The sequence below is a fragment of the Hyperolius riggenbachi genome, chromosome 6 (assembly GCF_040937935.1).
Source record: "Hyperolius riggenbachi isolate aHypRig1 chromosome 6, aHypRig1.pri, whole genome shotgun sequence".
Lineage (NCBI taxonomy): Eukaryota > Metazoa > Chordata > Amphibia > Anura > Hyperoliidae > Hyperolius > Hyperolius riggenbachi.
The window spans coordinates 172,151,423-172,173,814 of record NC_090651.1 but is presented as its reverse complement, the minus strand read 5'-3'; the positions used below and the strand labels follow the sequence as shown (position 1 = coordinate 172,173,814).

Below are 22,392 nucleotides of genomic sequence, written 5' to 3'. Positions count from 1 at the left end.
AAAAGTGTCTATGGGGCCCTTCCTGTCCACCTTTGTACCACTTCAGTATGGGGTGCCCCAGGGCTCAATCCTTTCTCCCCTGCTTTTCAGGATCTACATGTTACCGCTTGGAAAACTAATCTAAAAACATGGCCTAACATACCACTGCTATGCTGATGACACCCAACTATATCTTTCCTTCAAGCCTGGTGTGACAGACCCAACTCCAACTATAAACGCCTGCTTAGGCGAACTACAGCAATGGATGAGTGACAACTGGCTGAAACTAAATGCAGACAAAACTGAAGTCCTTCTGATCAGAGGGCAGCGCATGACAACAAAACAACTTAACTTGCAGTCTTCACCATGAGAATAGGAGGCACGGAACTACACAGCTCTGATCATGTGCGTAGCCTGGGAGTTATAATTGATGGGGATTTAAACTTCAGAACTCACATCTCTGCTGTAGTGAAATCATCATATTTTCACCTGAAGAACATCGCAAAAATCAAGCACCTCATCCCCCCAGAAGATCTACCAACCTTAGTTCATGCCTTCATCACATCCCGACTGGACTACTGCTCTCTACACTGGCCTTCCAAAAAAGGACTTGTTCCGCCTAAAGCTGATACAGAATACTGCTGCCAGACTGTAAAGCAACCAACCCCATCCCTGCCACATAACACCAGTCCTGCACTCCCTTCACTGGCTACCTATAAAATGGAGGGTCCTATTCAAGATTGGCCTACTGACACTTAAATCGCTAAATAATCTGGGCCCTGGATACATGAAAGGAATGTTACAGCTGCGTTGCAATCCCTGCAATCTCAGATTCACAAGTTATAATAATCTAGTCATACCCAGAGTCCACTTAGAAATGTTTGGTCCCAGAGCCTTCTGTCATGCTGCTCCTACGTTTTAGAACTCCTTACCTCAGCAGATCAGGACAGCTCCTTCCCTAGACGTGTTTAAATCCAGACTGAAAACTCACCTGTTCAGTTTGGCATTTGCAGAAATATAACTTTTGGTGTGTGAATACTTCATCCTACTACCAACTACTGAATCTGAGAGAGCCTAAGCGCTTTGAGTCCTATGGGAGAAAAGCGCTATAGAAATGTTATTGTATTGTATTGTATAGCTATGTGTGGGCATTGTGTGTCATGTGGATTCTAAATACAGGTACTTTGGGTGTGAGTACTGGTTATGTGGGTGCAGATAGTGGGTGCCATGTGGAGGCTGAGTGCAGGTGTAAGTACTGGGTGCCATGTCAGGGTTGGGTGCAGGTACTGTGCCATGTGGGTGCAAGTACTGGGTGCCATGTGCCATATAGGGGTAAGGGGTGCAGGTACTGGGTGTCATGTGGCTTTTTGATGCAAATACTAAGTGCTAAGTGGAGGTCAGTGTGGTTGGTGCTGGGGGAAGAGTAGGTCAGTGTGGATGCTGGGGTAGGTAGAGGTGTGCTGGGCAAGGTAGAGCTTCCCATAGTAGAGGGTGGAGCTTATCGCTGTTGGGGGCAGATCATCTTTCGCACAGCCAAAGGGGTCCTTTTATTGAAAATTTAAAAAGGGGGGCCTGGGCACCCAGAGTCCCGCCCTCCCCCCCTCTGATCTGCACGTGCCTGTATACAAACATAGTCACGCCCAAAGGGCAGTCCATACAATAAAGCGGGGGTGCCCAATAGGTCATTGAGTCGCCTGTTGAGTAGATCATGGCCGCGTCCTGTAACAATAAGAAGCCGTGCAGCCGCGGCTGTCAGATTTTGTTGCTATAGCAGCTTCACAGAGAAGAGAGAGAACAGGGGAGAGGTGCGGCTGAAGGGGAGGCATGGCTGAAGGGGAGAGGAGCGAATAAGGAAACAGGTCTCCTTCCCTCCATGCTGTGTGACTCACACAGCGTCTACTCCCCTTCAGGCTGCTTGGGACTCTGGGAAAGGGAGACTGGCCAAGCTCAGCTCTCCGTGGTCAGTGTGAGGTATCCCAGCTGCTGGTGTCCTCAGAGCTCTCTCCCAGTAGGTATTTGACACACATACATCCATCCTGCAGCTCTCTCTGCCTGCCACTCTTCATGCTGTGCTGACTGGTTTTAGCACTCAGCCTCCTGTTTTTCACAGCTAACATCCCCCTTGTCAGCCTGTCTATGTGCTCTCAGTGTGCAGTGAGTTGACATTCCTGTCATACTGACTGATTGCACAGATAACTGAAAGGTATTCTATCTTATCAAGTTTGTGGATGACAGCATGAAAAGCTCAAACATCTGAAGGATGTGAGTCGAGGAGAGGATGATCGTGTATGCTGCGGGGGGTGGGGGAAGGGGTGGTAGATCTCGCAGACTCAGCAGTTCTTAAAATAGCTCGCAAGCAAAATAAAGTGTGGGCACCCCTGCAATAAAGGATGCAGATTGACAAGTCTTAAAGATACAGAGTACAAAAGTAACAGAAGTGCATATTTATGTACAAAAAGCGATCATTTAAGAACAGACAGAACATACTAAAGGACCTAGAGCAGAACTACAAGAAAATTGCCACTGATGTCCACAAATGCGGACATCACGACCATTTTCTTGTATCCCTCTTCTAACTACTGTTAGAGATGGCCCAAACAGTTCGCTGGCGAGCAGTATTCTGCAAGCAGTAGAGCAAAGCCAAGTCACCACATCTCTGGCACACAGTGTTGTGACACCAACACGAATGGCAGGCAGGCCTGCTGCCAGCCTGCCACCTGATGACCGCTGGCAAGCCTCCACTGTGTGGCTCTGCATTGGAGTTGGTGACACTGCCACGAATGGCCAGCCAATTGCCACCTCCTCCTCTTCTCATCCTACTCCTCCTCCATCATCCTCTTCGCTATCGTCCTTGGCTGTGTCCTCCTCTGCTGCTGCTGCACCCTCCTCTACTAAGTGCACACCCCCAGCTCCCCTTGGCCTATTCCACACCCCAGTGGAGCTACAGTGCTGCAACAATAGCATTTTTTTCTAAATAACAATTACATTTTTTTTCTAAATAACAATAAAAAAAATGTTCTCAAATTAAATTTGTATGTGTAAACCTACACACCCATACAAGTCACCGCCTCTCTTGTCAGTGACACTCACAAGGAATGCAACAAAGATTAATTTTCTGTTAAAAAAAATAATCAATTTTTAGGGTAAAATGTGTAGGACATGACATTGTCTGGCCTCTGCTACCAGCCTATACATACATGTGCAGAGCTAAGTCACCGCATCTCTCGTCAGTGTCACTGACCAGTGTCACATTACAGACCTGTTAGCACTCAATCTCGCGTGGCTGCATGGTCGTGTAACTAGTTAGCATGGTGGAGTTCATAAATAGGCTAGAAAAATAATTAAGCTGTACACTGAGCCTGTCTGTTTGGTAAAACTTCTAGCAGTGCTGGTTCATTCAGTTGAGCGCGCATGCAACACCCGCACATCTAAGGGCTTCAAAGACCTGTTAACGCTTAACCACTTGAGGACTCAGCCTTTACCCCCCCTTAAGGACCAGCGTGTTATTTTATGATCTGTGCTGGGTGGGCTCTGCAGCCCCCAGCACAGATCAGGTTGCAGGCAGAGCGATCAGATCTCCCCCCCCTTTTTCCCCCCTATGGGGATGATGTGCAGGGGGGGGTCTGATCGCTCCTGCCTGCCTGGGTGTTGCGGGGGGGGAGGCACCTCAAAGCCCGCCTCCGCAGCAAAATTCCCCCCTCCCTCTCACCCCTGGTGATCGGGGCTGCACAGGACGCTATCCGTCCTGTGCAGCCTGTGACAGGCTGTCCTCTGTCACATGGCGGCGATCCCCGGCCGCTGATTGGCCGGGGATCGCCAATCTGCCTTACGGTGCTGCTGTAGCAGCAGCGCCGTTCAATGTACACAAAGGAGACAAACGTCTCCTGCGTTTACATTTAGTCTGCGAGCTGCGATCAGCGGCTCGCAGGCTATTCACGGAGACCCGCTCCGTGATCTAACAGGAAACGGCCGCTCGCGCGAGCGGCCTTTCCTGATTAATTAGGGAGGCACCTGGCGACGCAGATGTGCGTCGCTGGTCCTCCAGCTACCACTTTGCCGCTGCACGGTATGAGTGTGCGGTCGGCAAGTGGTTAATCTCGGTAAACACAGCATTTGGTCTGTCAGTGTGAAGCAGGCATATCCTGACATTTTAAAGCAGCACTTTATTCCTCAAATGTAGGAATGTACTGTGATTTCTGCCCTTTGGCAATTAAAACACGACTCTGCTTCAAGTAGGTCATTTTTATATTTTTTATATTTTTTGGGATGTGGGGGAAAAAACCTAAACAAAACAAAACTAAAGTTTTTGTTTATCGCTGACAATGTTTGAAACCATATGTGCACACAGGCAAACCAGTGTTTGACAGTGTTCCTCAGTAAATTCACAAATTAAATGGGCTTTGACAACTTGTACATGGAAGTACCCCTGTATCTTTACGCTGCTGGATCCCATCTATGTATGGTCTTATTTGCTGAAGAGGTGAAGGTACTTTCAAGCATTCTACATAGCTACAGCACCATCAGGAGCCACTGCATTACCAGGGATGTTAACCATTACACCGCTAGGAGCAGTGGGACATGGGTAGCAGCCTATGTAAATTCATTTTTACATTTGTACATTACTAAGGACTCTATGGGCAGCAAATGTATATTAGACGCTATACATTCAGCAGAGGCGTAGCTAGGGCTTTCAGCACCCAGGCACAAAGACTCTTAATGCGCCCTGAAAGGAGGGACCTGCCGCGCCCAAAAAGTGGTCATGCAAAAGAATGTGGGCGTGGTAATGGGTGGGGCCAAATATACATGACCTTAGCAGTGGTGTAAAAGGTCTGCCAGGGAAGTTTGAGCTCTACCATAGTGTTTCGCCCCAAAATACATGTAATCTGACATAGAGTGACCAGATTTTTGTGGATCCAACCTGGGACGGGGGGGGGGCGGCGCGCCGCGGCGAAAAGTGGGGAGGACTGAGGAGCGCGCAGCGGCGAAGACTGGGGGGGGGGCTGCGCTGCGCCGAAAAAATGGGCGTGGCCATGACATTGTATGGGCGGAGCTAACGTAATGATGTAACAGCGAGGCATAAGAAAGCAGTGTTTACGCCATGATGTGGACAAACGAGACTTTGCATCATGGGTGTGCAGAAACTGTGTGATGCTAATAGTATACCGTAACCACAAAGCAGCAAACATAGCCATCTATGACCATTAAATAATAAATGCAGTAACAGTTACCCCAGACACCAGAAAATAAACGCAATAGGCAACATGTCAGCACAAAATAACCGCAATGCGGGCAACATGTCAGTATAAAATAAATGCAATGCGGGCAAACATGTCAGTACAAAATAAACGCAATGCGGGCAACATGTCGGTACAAAATAATCGCAATGCGGGCAAACATTTCACCAGAAAAGGAACGCACTGCGGGCAAACATTTCACCAGAAAAGAAACGCACTGCGGGCAAACATTTCGCTAGAAAAGAAACAATGCGGGCAAACATTTCACCAGAAAAGAAACAATGCGGGCAAACATTTCACCAGAAAAGAAACAATGCGGGCAAACATTTCACCAGAAAAGAAACAATGCGGGCAAACATTTCACCAGAAAAGAAACGCACTGCGGGCAAACATTTCACCAGAAAAGAAATGCACTGCGGGCAAACATTTCGCTAGAAAAGAAACAATGCGGGCAAACATTTCACCAGAAAAGAAACGCACTGCGGGCAAACATTTCGCTAGAAAAGAAACAATGCGGGCAAACATTTCACCAGAAAAGAGACGCACTGCGGGCAAACATTTCGCTAGAAAAGAAACAATGCGGGCAAACATTTCACCAGAAAAGAAACGCACTGCGGGCAAACATTTCGCTAGAAAAGAAACAATGCGGGCAAACATTTCACCAGAAAAGAAACAATGCGGGCAAACATTTCACCAGAAAAGAAACAATGCGGGCAAACATTTCACCAGAAAAGAAACAATGCGGGCAAACATTTCACCTGGAAAAGAAACAATGCGGGCAAACATTTCACCTGGAAAAGAAAGCATTTACTCACCTGGCAGAAGTCTCCGGCCTCTGGCGCGCTGCTCCTGGGACCGTCTTACTTCTCCTGCAGTCTCCCGCGCTGACAGCCTGGCAGAGCAGGGCTACGGCAAGATGGCGCCCGAAGCCCTGTATTGGAGACACAAATAGGTCTCCAGTACAGGGCTTCGGCAGCCATCTTGTCGTAGCCCTGCTCGCCTGCCGGTGTCGGAAACAGACACCGGAAGAGGAGGCTGGAGCGGGGCTGCAGGCAATGAACTGGCACAGCGTCTATAGACGCCGCTGCCAGTTCATTGAGGAGAGAGTGGCCAGAGTCCCGAGGCCGGGACGTCCCGCTGCTGAAAGCGGGACGTTTCCCGGGACCTCATGCTGCCTGGGACAGCGGACCCCGAATCCGGGACGTGTCCCGGGCAATCCGGGACGTCTGGTCACTCTATCTGACAGCATTTCACCAAAAATACATGTAATTTGGCAGAGATTCCCCCAAAATAGACATAATCTGGCAGCAGTGGTTTCCCCAACATACATATAATCTGGCAGCTGTTCCCCAAAATACACTTAATCTGGCAGCAGCGGTTCCCCAAAAATACAGTTAATCTGGCAGCAGTTCCCCCAAAATAGTTGTCCCCAGTATAGGTAACCAGGTCTATAGGTGTCCCCAGTGGAAGTAACCAGGCCTTTAGGTGTCCCCAGTATAGGTAGCCAGGTTTATGTGTGTCCCCAGTATAGGTAGCCAGGTGCATATGTGTGCCCAGTATAGGTAGCCAGGTGTATATATGCCCCCTGTATAAGTAGCCAGGGGTATATATATGTCCCCAGTATAAGTAGCCAGGTGTATATATGTCCCCTGTATAAGTAGCCAGGGGTATATGTGCCCAGCATATGTAGTCAGGGGTATATGTCCACAGTATAAGTAGCCAGGTGTATATATGTCCCCTGTATAAGTAGCCAGGGGTATATGTGCCCAGTATATGTAGCCAGCTGTATATGTGTCTCCTGTATAAGTAGCCAGGTGTATATATGTCCCCTGTATAAGTAGCCAGGGGTATATGTGCCCAGTATATGTGTGCCCCCCCAGCGAGAGCGCAGAGAAGAGGGAGAGCTGTGGACACAGCGATGGGGAAGGGGGGAAGTCTTCCCCCCCCTTCCTTCACCTTAGGGCTCACCTTCTCTCTCGCTCCCCCTGCAGATATGAGCGGCGGTCGGGCGGCAGAACACTTACTCCATTCGCGCGGAGATCTGTCTTCTCCGCGTGAATGGAGTAAGTGTTCTGCTGCCCGCCCGCCCGCCGCTCATATCTTCAGGGGGAGCGAGAGAGAAGGTGAGCCCTAAGGTGAAGGAAGGGGGGGGGGAGACTTCCCCCCTTCCCCTTCGCTGTGTCCACAGCTCTCCCTCTTCTCTGTGCTCCCGCTGGGGGGATAAATAAATAATAATAAAAAAAACCACAGGTCACAGCAGGGCGCCCCTAGGGACCCAGCGCCTGGGGACACGTGTCCTACTCCGCCCACACCAAGCTACACCCCTGATATTCAGGAACATTGCATGCTTTGCGCTGCCCTGACCAGATATCTTGCCATTCCAAAGCTTAGGGTGGCCCATGCTTCACTCCTTTCCTATGTAGTGCTCCTAAGTTATGCTCATGTAGCAGAACGCAATGGACGTTAAGGTAAGTGCCTGTTTGTAATATTGGGAGGTGGGTGCGGACGGCCCTCCCCGGTGCTGGCCACGATTGGGGGGTCACCTGCGCCCCCCAGCCTCCCCCTCTGGGGTGCCGCTGTGGTTCCCAAGCAGTGAGAGGGCCCCGCGGCCCCCCTGGTTGTATGGGGGCATTGGGGAGCCTCCTCGTAGCGCTCCTGGATAGTGCTAATGTAGCATGAACTAATCCCTGCAGGGCAACCGCTTTGCAGTATTGGTTTTTGACCCTGCATAATTGGGCATGCGAAAGCAAATGCATATTTGCATGAGCAATGCCTCATGATAAGCAAATTAAGCCAAATTTGCAAAGCCAGATTTGTTAGGGTTAAACTTGGTGTTAGATGCACGCATACATTTTCTTGTGGTAAGTCATTCCTAGTGTATTGTTACAAGTGTCCCTTTATTGGACGGGGAATCCTTTTGGTAACCAAATCCCTCTCTCCCTCTTTTATCTTCATTTATTCCTCTTTTTGGATGAATGTACAGAGATCTATATACATGTATTTTTCTACATTCACTGCATGTGCGTCTGTAATGTCCCTCCCCAACGTCTCCTGCTCCCTTGCGTGTGTAGCAGCTGGCTTTACCTAATCCATGGTGCCCACGGCGATTGCAGACCTCCTTCTCCACACGGCTTGCTCTAGGGGGAGCTGCGCAGAGGATGAGGAGGTCTGCATTAGGTAAACCAGCTGCCACTACTTGCACAGGGGAGCAGGGGACACTGGGGGGGGAGGCAGTGGAGGCAAGTGAGGAGAGTGGTCACACTACAGACAGAAGCTGGGACAGAAGGGTCACACGCTGGGACATAGGAGAACACATGGGGCCACAGGAGAAATCATGGAGGTCACATGGGGGAGACATAGGGGACACAAGAGGACACATGAGGAATACAGGAGGACACATGAGGGATACAGGAGGACACATGGAGGACACCTGGGGGACACAAAAGGACACCAATTGGGAGAGAACATGTACAAGACGCTCCTGGAACATGGACACACCAGGTTAAGCGTATTTTTTTCACTGGTTGTTGCTTTCTAAACCTAGGTGAGCCTTATATTCTGGAGAATCTTATACGGCGGCAAATACGGTGAATCTTATTTTCAAAAGTTAATATGAAACAAACCTAATGATGACAAAAATGACCAGTGTGGTTGAATTATGAAAACTATAATTTTGCTTATGTATTATTTGTGGCCTGAGTGACTAGAGGTGGGGTGGGGGCAGGATTAGAGGTGTGGCTGGGTTGTGCCCCTCTTCCTTATCTCAATAAGTTGACCATTCAGCTGTCTATCCATGCCCTTGTCTAAGCTGTGCCATATCTACATGGACCAATTTGCAAGTCCAAATTAGCTGAAATGCAGACAGCTCTGGCTTCCATCTCGTAGCAGCATTTGGGTTTCAGATCTGCGAGGACGTTATTTTGAGGATCAGATGGTGGAGGACAACCTATGTAACTATGTAACCTTCTCTTTGTGGTAAGACAGTGTATTTTGTGAACCATACTTGCACCCTATAAACATGGTCTTTGGAGTGCTGATGGACATATGTTGGGTTTTATTTCAGGGAACAATAGTTTTTATACAATAATGCATTGATTTTATACCATCATGATTTGTGTATATTTTAGCATGGTAGATTATACCAGTTTTTGTGATCTATAGTGAGTCCTAAAGTGTCCAAATATCACTCGATGTATAAGTATATCGACCATGAGACAGATCCTTCTCTGATCGAATCTGATCAGAGAGGGATCTGTTGCCTGCCCATTCAGATATTGGCCTAGCACCGCGCATCCAGTCAAAAGCGGCGCCGGGGAAAAAATGGCGCATGGTTAGGAACGATAACGTTCTTAAAACGGTATTTCTCGTTTTTAAACTTAAAACGTAATTTGTTTAAAACGCTGTTTACCGTCTTAAGGGGGATACACTGTGTGGGTGAGGAGAGCGCCCTCACCTTCTTCTTTTTGCCCACCTACAGCAGGACTGATCTTCTTCACCATCTCGCTGGCTCTGTCCCCTCGTGGACCGGCAGCTGTGCATCATCAAACAGCATGCTGGGGGAGGGGCCGGAGAGCCGTGCGGGACATTGCCAGCTCGGAGGGTGGTGGGTGGAGGACGCGGCCCAGAGAGTCCTGGAGGGAGGAGGAAGCTATCGGAGGGCGGCTCCTAGGGTGGAGGAGGCGGCAGCCCAGCTGATCAAGTAGCCTGGAGAGGAGGCGGATCGGAGGGCAGAGGAGGCGGATCGGAGGTTGGAGGAGAAGGGAGCATTCGGCCACTGACCAGAGTGCTGCGGCCGGGACGTTACCTGGGATAACAGCCAGCCTGGGACATGGGACCCCAAATGCGGGACGCGTCCCGGCCATGACGCAGAAGTGGTCAGACTGATTAAAGTTTAAAAATGCTAAACATCGTTCTAACAACCGGACTTAAACTTTAAGACGAGAAATAACGTTCTATGCACATTTACTGCGGGCTGCTCCGCGGCGCCAGAAAGTTTCTGTTTACAACGGTAAATATCGTTGACTGTCGTTCTTAATGTGCGCCAGAAAGTTACCTAGCGGCTGTGCGCCATTTTTTCCTGCTCCCAGCACCGCTGCCTCCGCTGACTGCTTATTATACCCCAATTGTCAGTGTCCCCCCAGGTGCCATGCTCAGTAAAGGCTTACCTGTCTACCAGTAGAACTCCTAGCCTTCTTGTTCGGCATCACCATGGCGGTGGACAGGTGAGACTTTTACATTGCACATGGGTACGGAGGACAGACTTTAAAGAGAAACCGTGACCAAGAACTGAACTTCATCCCAATCAGTAGCTGATACCCCCTTTCCCATGAGAAATATTTTCCTTTTTTTTAATTATTTTATTTACGTCTACAAAAATTACAAAAAAACACAGTGCAACTCAGAAACTCCATCCTACTTACAGGTGCAGTGGCTTACTTATGGCCAGTTTATACAATAAATTAAACCATACTAACAGCCTATTTTCTATTCACAAGTAGACTCTTTTTTTATCATTCTAAATACACTTTGAAAGCAAAAGAAAAACAAACAAATCAACTATTGTCTCCTATCTTATCTTCTCCAAGGTGGTATACCCACTTCTTAGGGAGCGGAAACCCGCACCACTGCAATGAGCGATGGGCCCGCCAGACCCCCCACTGGGCCTGACAGACCCACCGCCCGCCACAGCAATGCGCGTGGACACCCTCCCAAGTTTCTTGTGCTAAGCTATCTATCTATCAGGGAAAATCGGCTTAGTACCTCATTACGTGAGAATAGGATAGTTATTCTAAGAAGAGAAAAATTCTGCATATCTCTCATTTTCCCTGAACTCAACCAATTTTTCCATTTTACATAATATTTATCTAACTTATTCATACTCAGAAAATGCATTTCATCAAATATCAACAGTCTATTTACCGTTTCACACTACTCCTTTACCGTAGGAATTGTCTGCGACTTCCAATATCTGGGTACTAGGCTCTTAGCTGCATTAAGTAATGAAGGGGTAATAGACTTTTTATAGCTCTTTACCCCTGATTTAATGCCATGTAATAGAATACCCCAGGGGTCCCTCGAAATAGTTTTTCCCACAATCAGTTCCTTTACCTCTAAAATAACATTCCAGAAAGCCATAGTTTTTGGACAAGTCCACCATATATGAAAATGTGTTCCAATGCCTCCACAACCTCTCCAGCATTCTTCAGAACTTTCCAGGTATATTTTATGTATCTTATCTGGACTCATATACAGTACCATCGAACAAGCAATTTAAAATTAATTTCTTGGATGGGAGAGCCAAAAGAGGATGTATGGGCTAGATCTAAGGCCACGTTTTTTTGCGTATCTAAGACGGGCACTTCCATTTCTCTCTCCGATTCCTCCGTATGTTTAGGAGTTTCTAGGTACACAGAATTTATTAACAATCTATATACTACAGAGAGATACCATGTTTAATTAAAATTTTACTACTGACCAAGCTTTCAAATTTGTGACTTTAATTCATCGTCCTTATTGGGCCGACCAGAGAGGCCACAAAGGGAGCCAACTGCCTCCATCTCCAGAAATCCATGGGAAATGACCCTCGTTTACATCAGAGAATATCGAATGAGGCAATGGAGTCCCCCCTGACCACTTGATTCAGACGCAATTCAGAATCTACTAACCAAGTACCGAAACTCTTCCCCTCTAAACCGAGAGGAAAATACAGCATTTGAATGAGGGAGAGGAAAGGTGAAGTAGTATTGTCCATACCAAATATTTTTTCCACTTTATTCCAAATTTTAAGCGTGTTATCTGAGTAAATAGAGCCCACTGTATTTGTCAGCCTCCACAAATCTTTTGCTTTTCACAAACAGATCATCAGGGGGCTCTGTATGGCTGAAATTGTGGTGAAACCGCTCCCACAGTAGGATGTCAAGACCATGGTCCTGACAGTTTCCTGTCTGTGAACCTCATTGCATTGTGGGAAATAACAGCTGTTCACAGCTGGGTCCAACTGCCAAAAAGCAAGCAGCATATCCTTCCACTGACATCACATGCCAGCAGTAAAAGTGTCACCATGTGGTAAATGCAGAATGTAAATCAGGGAGAGGAAAGATTTTACAATGGAAAAACACTGACTAAATCATTTATACGTGGGTATTGTAAAAATGAAGCACTTTTTCTTATTACATTATTTTCACTGGAGTTCCTCTTTAACACTTGGGGGGGGGGGGGATACCAGTCCGGGGCCTGTCGTGTATGTCAGTGGTCACAATATTGAATGCTGTTATAGCTGTGCATGTGATAGAGCACTTGCCAGACTTTCCAACATGTACAATCCTTTTGTCCAATTTCACACAGAAATCGATCAAAAGATTGATTGGGTGGTCATGTTGACGTGACACTTCTCATCCGATCTGATGGTTGATTGGGATAAAATATCATGTGGTGTATGGGCACCTTTACTGTAAGACTTGGTCTGTACTTGAGCCAAGGGCTACTTGGGACTTGAGCCTGGAGTCCTTGACTGCTGTTATGCCTTCTCAGCTACGGTATCACACATACTGACTGATCTGTCACGCAACATGTGTTTTGTTAATTGTTTATCTGCTCTGCCATCTGTCATTTGTGTATGATCTCCCAACAATTTCTGGAGTATTAAGGCAATGCCTGGGCATTGTAGCAGAATACAGCTGGTGTGTCTTATAGTTTTCTGAACTCTAGCCACTGTTCTGTGACTGTCATCTTGCCTTAGTCATAGCCTGGCATCTTGTCTAAAACTACATATACATGTTGGAGATTTGTGATTGTTTTAGGTGACATTACACTAACGATGTTTGTACAAACACGGACTGCTGTGCAGTCTGCTCTAATCCTGCAAGGGGGGTGGGTTAATCGTGCAGGAGAGGTCTTGCTATAGTGTGAACTGCAATGTTCAGTTGAATTTTTATTTAATGCAGTGAATCACTGAAGAAGAAGTCACTGACATCAGGGGACAGCTACACATGATAGAATGTCACCTGCAACAGTTACACTTTGGGCTTGATTCACTAAATTGTGATAACTCATATCATGGGCATTTTTGTGTGCATGTTCGCGTTTGCGGGCAATTGCGAATTATCGCACGCAATTGAAAATTTTTGCGTGAAAATTATATCGTTTTTGCGCGACAACTCAAGATTGTGCCTGTTTCCACTACACGCAGATTGGATGCAGAAAAACTGATTCCAATGAATGTCTATGGGCATGTTTCCACTAAAGGCGATTTTTCTGATGCAGATTTTCCCATAGGCATTCACTGGAGTCAGTTTTTCTGCATCCAATCTGCGTGTAGTGGAAACATGCCCTAATTCGCGATTGCGCATGATAATTCGCAAACGTGAAAATGCACGCGAAAACTGCTGTGATATGAGTTATCACAGTTTAGTGAATCAAGCCCCTTGTGTGATAATTTTTAGAGTGTATACATATCTTTACTTAGCTTGTTGGCAAGATTTTGCCAGTGACTAGTAACCTATCTTCCATTTCTGAAGTCTTGCCCTTTGATATTGCAATCCTGCTTTGTATCCACTTAAACTGTGTCTGGTGCCTTCTCTAGTCTAGTCTTGTACCATTCTTTTATTTCCTATATAATATTCCCTGTGTTCCTATATAATATTCCCTGTGTTTGCCTTGGCTGAATCATTATAGTTGGCATTAGGAAACATATTTATGTTTGTATCTTTGCTTTGTGATTGTGTATGTCTTTATTCTGTGGCCCATATGCAATTAACTTTTTTCTCCTGAGTTTTCTCCTAGGTGATATTTTCACACCTTTCAAATAAAAAAATGCTTTTTAAACCACCAGCAAGTGAGAAAATACTCAAAATAATTTTTATAGTAGTTTTTCATCTACTTTATTCACTTGAGGACCGCGGTGTTAAACCCCCTAGCGACCAGGCCATTTTTTACTAAATGGGCCACTGCAGCTTTAAGGCCTCGCTGCAGGGCCGCACAACTCAGCACACAAGTGATCCCCCCCCCTTTTCTCCCCACCAACAGAGATTTCTGTTGGTGGGGGCTGATAACTCCCCCAATGTTTATTTATTTATATATATATATATATATATATATATATATATATATATATATATATATATATATATATATACAGTGGGTTGCAAAAGTATTCGGCCCCCTTGAAGTTTTCCACATTTTGTCACATTACTGCCACAAGCATGAATCAATCTTGTTGGAATTCCACATGAAAGACCAACACAAAGTGGTGTACGCATGAGAAGTGGAATGAAAATCATACATGATTCCAAACATTTTTTACAAATAAATAACTGCAAAGTGGTGTGTGTGTAATTCAGCCCCCTTTAGTCTGAGTGCAGTCAGTTGCCTATAGACATTGCCTGATGAGTGCTAACGACTAAATAGAGTACACCTGTGTGTAATATAATAGTACAGATACAGCTGCTCTGTGAGGATTATGAGAATATTGGGAGCAACAACACTGTGAAGTCCAAAGAACACACAAGACAGGTCAGGGATCAAGTTATTGAGAAATTTAAAGCAGGCTTAGGCTACAAAAAGATTTCCAAAGCCTTGAACATCCCACAGAGCACTGTTCAAGCGATCATTCAGAAATGGAAGGAGTATGGCACAACTGTAAACCTACCAAGACAAGGCCATCCACCTAAACTCACAGGCCGAACAAGGAGAGCGCTGATCAGAAATGCAGTCAAGAGGCCCATGGTGACTCTGGACAAGCTGCAGAGATCTACAGCTCAGGTGGGAGACTCTGTCCATAGGACAACTATTAGTCATGCACTGTACAAAGTTGGCCTTTATGGAAGAGTGGCAAGAAGAAAGGCATTGTTAACAGAAAGCATAACAAGTCCCGTTTGCAGTTTGCCACAAGCCATGTGGGGGACACAGCAACCATGTGGAAGAAGGTGCTCTGGTCAGATGAGACCAAAATGAAACATTTTGGCCAAAATGCAAAACGCTATGTGTGGCAGAAAACTAACACTGCACATCACTCTGAACACACCATCCCCACTGTCAAATATAGTGGTGGCAGCATCATGCTCGGTGGGTGCATCTCTTCAGCAGGGACAGGGAAGCTGGTCAGAGATGATGGGAAGATGGATGGAGCCAAATACAGGGCAATCTTGGAAGAAAACCTCTTGGAGACTGCAAAAGACTTGAGACTGGGCGGAGGTTCACCTTCCAGCAGGACAATGACCCTAAACATAAAGCCAGGGCAACAATGAAATGGTTTAAAACAAAACATATCTACTGTATGTGTTAGAATGGCCCAGTCAAAGTCCAGATCTAAATCCAATTGAGAATCTGTAGCAAGATCTGAAAACTGCCGTTCACAAACGCTGTCCATCTAATCTGACTGAGCTGGAGCTGTTTTGCAAAGAAGAATGGGCAAGGATTTCAGTCTCTAGATGTGCAAAGCTGATAGAGACATACCCTAAAACACTGGCAGCTGTAATTGCAGCAAAAGGTGGTTCTACAAAGTATTGACTCAGGGGGCCGAATAAATACGCACACCCCACTTTGCAGTTATTTATTTGTAAAAAATGTTTGGAATGATGTATGATTTTCGATCCATTTCTCACATGTACACCACTTTGTATTGGTCTTTCACGTGGAATTCCAATAAAATTGATGCATGTTTGTGGCAGTAATGTGACAAAATGTTAAAAACTTCAAGGGGGCGGAATACTTTTTCAACCCACTGTATATATATATATATATTTTTTTTTAATATATATATATATATATATATATATATATATATATATATATATATATATATATATTTATTTATTTATTTTTAATAAATGTACTTATTTTTGTAAACTATTTTCTTTCCCTCCCTCCCCCAGTCAGCCTATCACAGCAGATTGCTCCTGTGTCCGCCAGGGGGACAGCCGTGTCACACGGCTGTCCCCAGTACAGCGCTGTACATAGTTATTAGACGGCGTTTCGCCATCAAACAGTCTATGAGCAGTGAGACTGAAGGCGGAGCGGAGATGCGAACACATCAGCGGAGCAGAGATGCGCGCGCATCGGCGCACACTCTCCTGCAATCCCCATTTCAGGCCATTCACACCAATCGGCTTAGAGTGGTCCTGGGGCTTCCGCTGTATTCATGCCAATTGGCGTGGAGCGGTTGGCAAGTAGTTGAGGTACTTTTTCAATTGCAAAGTGCTAAAAAGTTGTTTTACAAAGAGAAAACTCAAGAGAAAAAGTTAATTGTAAATGGGCTCTGATCTCTTAAAACATTTTGTTGGTCTCATGCTAGCTTTATGTCATCCCTATTCTTTATCCCAAGTTAAATTACCGGGTACTTCTACTGCTGCACTACAAAAACACCTGTACTGTGTCCTCTCCACCAGCCACCATGTTAGGTACTGTAACTTGAAAGAAGTCCACCTAGAAGTACAACTCATATGCTCACCCTGATAAACTACAGTGTTCCATTTTTTTATCTTTTATCCTACTCCCCTAGGGTTATCACCTTTTATGACAGACTAAACCCATCAGCCATTGCTGCTATATGACAGCCACTTTTAATTGAAAATGAATTAAAAGCTTAACACTTGTATAGCTTTCTCTTACTGCCGGACTCAAAGTATCTAAGAGCTGCAGCCACTAAGGGTCAGAGTATTGGAAAAGGATGCATAACTGGTTAGGTTCTGGGGCAAAACATAATTTGAACCATGGTCTCCTACATTAAAGGTGGTGAATTTTTAATTAAAAGGTATTACTTTTACAAGATTTTTTTTTTCTATGTATGTGACTTTAACCACAAATATTTGTATCTACAGTTTTTCACACCTAACATAAAAAATAGAACTGTAATCATTGATAAGTGTTAATTTTCTAGTGTGTTTTTTATGTAACGCCTACGTAACAAGGAACTGAATTAATATAATGAGGTTTGTGTGTGCCAGTAAACCCCATGTACAATATAAGTAATATATAAAATAGCTTCCAAATATCTATTGATAACTTTCACAGCTATAATACACATTTTTCATGTACAATGCAGGGAATATGATTTGACATTGTATTTAAATTAAAAGTACCATATAACCCTCTGCTTCGTATAATTAGTTCTTCACTGTCTATTTCAAATACTATGCAAAATGGTTTCAGTTTACCTGTAGACAAATATGTTCATCCAGGCTCATGCGATAGGATCATATATTCACCTAGGCTCATGTCATAGGATCATTCTCTCTTTTGGTGAAAACAGTGGCTATAGGGTCATACTTTCCTTTGGATATTACTTTTCTTTAGACAAACATCTAATGTCTCTGAACACCCCCTGCTATCAATTCTCAGGGAGGAATTTTCAATGTTTGAAAAGCTGTCTTTTTGCAATTTTTCGTCTCCTCTCCATAAATATAAATAAAAATATAGAAAAAAAATAAGCACTTTTGTCCATGTGTGAGTTGACTATTATATGTTTGCATACCCAGCTTTTTATTTGTCTATGATTTTAGTGCTGGAAATGTGCATAAATACTCTATTCTTATTATTAATGTGGTACTTTATATTCCCTGTCGCCTTAATTGACAGGTTAAAGCACACCTGAAACAGGGGGGAAAAACAATTTTGCCTTACCTCGGCCTTCTTCCAGCCCCATAATCTTTGACACCCTTCATTTTCTTCTGGGTTTCCTCCGCTATGCTTCTATTGCTTCTCATTAAAAGTTTTGACTCGGCTGGGTCGCAGCTATGGCGCATGCTCTGTCCCATCTGTACGCTTCCTCAATCATGCTCCCAAGTGGCTGTGCACAGAGGCGGGAGCATTTTGTGCATGCCTGGTTTGCAAAGACTTGTAACTGCACATGTGCAGAATGTCCCCAGCCATGGCTGCTGTGCACAGCGAATCAGGAGCGTGATTGAGGAGGCGGACTAAGTGTGGGTCCACACTAGACCCGGTTGCAGGACGGACACTGCAGTCCGGATCAGGGGAAGTACCCACCGTACTGCAAACTGATGAAAGTGCATCAGTTTTGCATCAGTTTCCGTGCAGGTTTTTCCCTGACAGAAAACGTCTCCATCATTAGGAAGGAGTGGGAGGATTTTTTTGGGCCAATCATAAACCTCAGGCTATCCGTTTTAACATCCGTTTTTTGCCTGTGGAGCTGGAGATGCGTTTTCACATTACTTTCACTACCCCTGCGTGTATCCGTGGTCCTGATCCGTTGCGTGAAAATGCAGCAGATCCGGACCTTCCGTTCAGGTTTTGAAAACGGATCCCCGCAAACGCAGACGGATCCGTTTTTTACTTGGGTGAGGCTGGCTGCTATTTTCAACATTAGTATCCGGGACTCCGTTTTTCATCAGGTTTGAAAAACGCAGCCACGGATACGTTTCCGGACCTAGTGTGGACTGGCTGTAACGGGAAAAAGCACGCAATGTAGCTGTGATCCAGCGTGTAATGGGGGTGACATAAGCACAGTATTGTAAATTCAGAAGAAACTGAGGGGTCTCCTCAAAGATTATGAGGGCTAAAAGAAACCCTAGGGAAAGGCAAACTCAGTTATGCTTTTAGTATTTGGGAATAAAATCATTGCTACAACAATAATATGTTTATACATAATACACTTATAAAGAATACAGTTTGTTAAAATACTTATATTCTCAAATACTTTTAAACAAAATAAATATATTATTATTATTATTATTATTATTATTTATTATAAATACAATAAATAATAATAATAATAACTTTATTTTGTTTAAAAGTATTTGAGAATATAAGTATTTTAACAAACTGTATTATGAAATAGTTCCCTTATGCAATGATATTTGCTTAGGTCCAGAAAATGTTGATTTGAGGAGAGAGCTCTGCTCTATTTTTGTCCCCAAACTCTCCTCTTTAAAACTGACAGAGTAATAGATTTTTCTTTTTCTGTGTATCATATTGGATGTCATATTGCCAGTAGGACAATACATATTTTAAATGATAATGCTATTCTTCAGTAATTAGTTCAAGTTAATAAACATGTAATTCCTGTGTCTTATACATAATGTATTATAGCTGCACATTTTTTGTAGTTATATTTTTGCTTAGCTTACCTGGACACATTCATCTCAGCTGAGGGTCTCTGAGTCTTCTCCACAGCAAGTTTGGTAAAGATTCCAATCAATACCATGAGTGCAGCCACTCCACATATAATATACACGATCATGTTGGTCTTGTCTTTGCTAGGATCATCATTTGAATCCTCTCCTCGAGCTGGAGGCTTTCCAGTGTTTGCCCAGTTTGGGGTGTCGTAGTTGGAGCACATACTTTGGTCCAATCTCCCATGTTTAAACTGACAGCAGAAGCGGTATCCACATGTACCACAGCAATATAAATAACTGCTGGCATTGCAGTTAAAAGGCGGGTCCCACTGACCCATCACATCATAGTACCCTCTGCATCGGTCAGCCTCAGCTGGTACTTCTGATGGCATGGGAGGCTTAGGTGTATCTGGGATTGCTTCTTCTGCCAGACCTGCCTTTGTGTTTAGGGTTCTCGCTGTCACACAAAATGGATCCCATAATGTAAGCCAACATACACCAAGCCACAAATATCGCCCCATGGAAAGCTTAGTCCACAAAAGTAATATCAAAAAGCTTACCTAAAATCCTTCTCAGTTTCAGTCTTTTGATCACATTTTGATCACATTTACAGCTACAGTTTCACTTGATTGAAAATAAGAGTCTTGATGGAAAAATATATGAAAGCAAGAATTATCCAGGTGGATCAGAAAGAAACATTAATGCTGTGTTATGTAATTAATCACTGTTTTTCTATAGAAAGTTCTTCAGTCTCCTGTTTTTATCCAGCTTTGATATATCCAAAGGTTTGCAAAACATGGATAGTTATTTACACGTGTTGGATAGTTTTGTCTTCTTTACTTGTCAGTGTTATCAAATTGCTCCTTTCGCTTTATCCTCTTCTGCCTTTTTTGAACATGTATTCCCTCTGTAGTATCAGCAAGTGTGAGTCCCTTTACCAGCTAATGGGTAGAGGAAGAGTGTTGGGGTGGGGAGTGAGTGTTATCTATTGGCAGGGAAGCAGCACAGTCTAAAGCGAGCACTGTTCCCTTGGGCTTGGCTGCCCCCTTGCTTAGATGTGATCTGGTGAACTGCAGCCAAAATATATAATAGGAAGATGAAATGCGGATGAAAAACAAAAACTACCTAATAAATACTTGAGAAGAATGAAAATATTATTTGACAAAAGAACATTTATTTGACGAAAAATTATTCATTACACTTCATCGCCTATCAAGCTATTTAATGTCTGGTATACTAGGAATCATGTATTGATTATTTACTACCAGCGTATGCCTTTTCATTAAACACTGGAAATGCAGTAAGGCAAAGAGCCAGAGACCATGACACATTAAAGAGGTATGCCAGGCAAAATGTAAAAATAAAAATGTTGTACTCACTGTCAAGCTAAATGAAGATCTTGTTGTACCTTTGCTGATCTATCATTTTTTGTATTTTCCTTCAATTGTTGCTGAAAAAGATGATAGCTGGACATCCTGATTTTGGATGACAACAGGAGTGAATTGCTATGATTCTGCTCTCAACAGCCAGCAGAAACACTAACTGGCATCAGCCTTCTGGGTCCTGACACTTTTATAATTATAATTGATCCCTTGCGCCCCCCTCCTAATTCATGTTTTTATGTGCTACCCTCCATCTCTAATTAGTGCTACCTACCTCTGTAGTCAGGACATTTTGTGCTCCTCCGTGTGACTAGTATCCTCTGTGCCACCTCACTCTGTATTGAATACTATCTTTCCCTCTGTAATTAATTTATTTTATTTTAATCAATACCAGAGATGGATAAACACGAAATGGGCCCCAGGCACCTGCCTAGGTTGCCATATTGTGAACGATCCTGCTCTGATCAATACTCTGTACCTCTTCCTCTGTAATTCACACCTTTGTGCCCTTTCCTTTTATACATTTTGTGTGTCTCGCTATTTACTCAGTGCCTTCTGTGTCCTCTATTTCTTTCATTAGGGCCTGAGCCGACTATTGCAGTTGTGCACAATTGTGTGCAGTTGAATCCGCTTTTCAGCAACTGTAACATTGATGTGTTGCTGAAAAGCGGACACAACTGCGCACAACTGCGTAAGTGGGCTCAGGCCTTTAATGATCTACTGTTCTTTTCCACTGTCAGACGTTTCCCTTTTCCCCTGTATTACGACTCCCCAAATTATCTGCAGTTAGCTTCGGGCTGAAAAGGCCTGTACCTACTACACAATTTCTACATTGATTTTTACAATGGCAGATTTTTGAGCGACAATCGATTGATTACATGATCTTGCGATGTGGATACAGGCACACGATTACGCAAACAACATTTGGTGACCTGTGGGGATGACGACAGTCATGGCGAATCGGATTTTTACCACTTAAGGACCACAGGCTTACACTCCCCTAGGGACAAGGCGATTTTTTTTTTTACAATTCAATGCTTTGCAGCTTTAACAGCTCGCCGCAGAGTCATACAGCTTAGCACAAAAATGAATCTGCCCACTTTTTTTTTTAAATTAATTTTATTGTTTTTTGTTTTTGTTTTTTAAATAAAAAGGCATAGTTTCTTTATATTTTATCCCTCACCCCGAAAGCCCTTCCCCGTGATCGCCTCTCATAGGCAGCAGCCTATGAGAGACGATCGTTTGTGAGTCTCTCCTGGGGACAACTCAGTGACAGAGCTGTCCCCCCTACAGCGATGCACTAGATTGCAGTGCTGAACAAGTGATTCTAAACGTTTTTTTCCTTTTTTTTTCCAGCTCGTAACAGAGCTGAGCGCCGCAACTCATTGCGTGTACCCGCCGACAGGAAGATGGATCAGGAAACACTTGTCATCGGGGATGTCACTGGGATCCATATTCCTTCGTCGTCAGGTGAGTATTCAACTTAAAGGAATCATCAGGCAAAAGTAATGTAAATCCGATTCATGTACCTGGGGCTTTCTCCAGCCTCTCGCAGCTGTCTGTCCCACACTGTCAGCTCCGTTGGCAGCCACCAGCCCGGGGACCCGCACGGTGCAGAGGAAAACCTCGAGGTCATCCTTACTGCGTCTACGTGAAGTGCCGCTGTCAATCAAACCCACGTTGTCCGCAGTGTACTACGCAGACACAGAACTGCTGCACCTGCGCAGT

The 22,392-nt window shown here is 44.6% G+C and overlaps 1 protein-coding gene across 1 annotated transcript in view; it reads right to left on the bottom strand.

Moving 5' to 3' along the window:
• Positions 1-20,236, bottom strand: part of LOC137522601 (protein shisa-9-like) — a 363,162-nt gene extending 342,926 nt beyond the window's left edge. The window contains exon 1 of the mRNA XM_068242676.1: positions 19,295-20,236. Within this exon, the coding sequence (XP_068098777.1) occupies positions 19,295-19,803 (509 nt within the window). The 5' untranslated portion in view covers positions 19,804-20,236. The remainder of the gene's footprint in view (positions 1-19,294) is intronic.
• Positions 20,237-22,392: the final 2,156 nt, after the last annotated feature.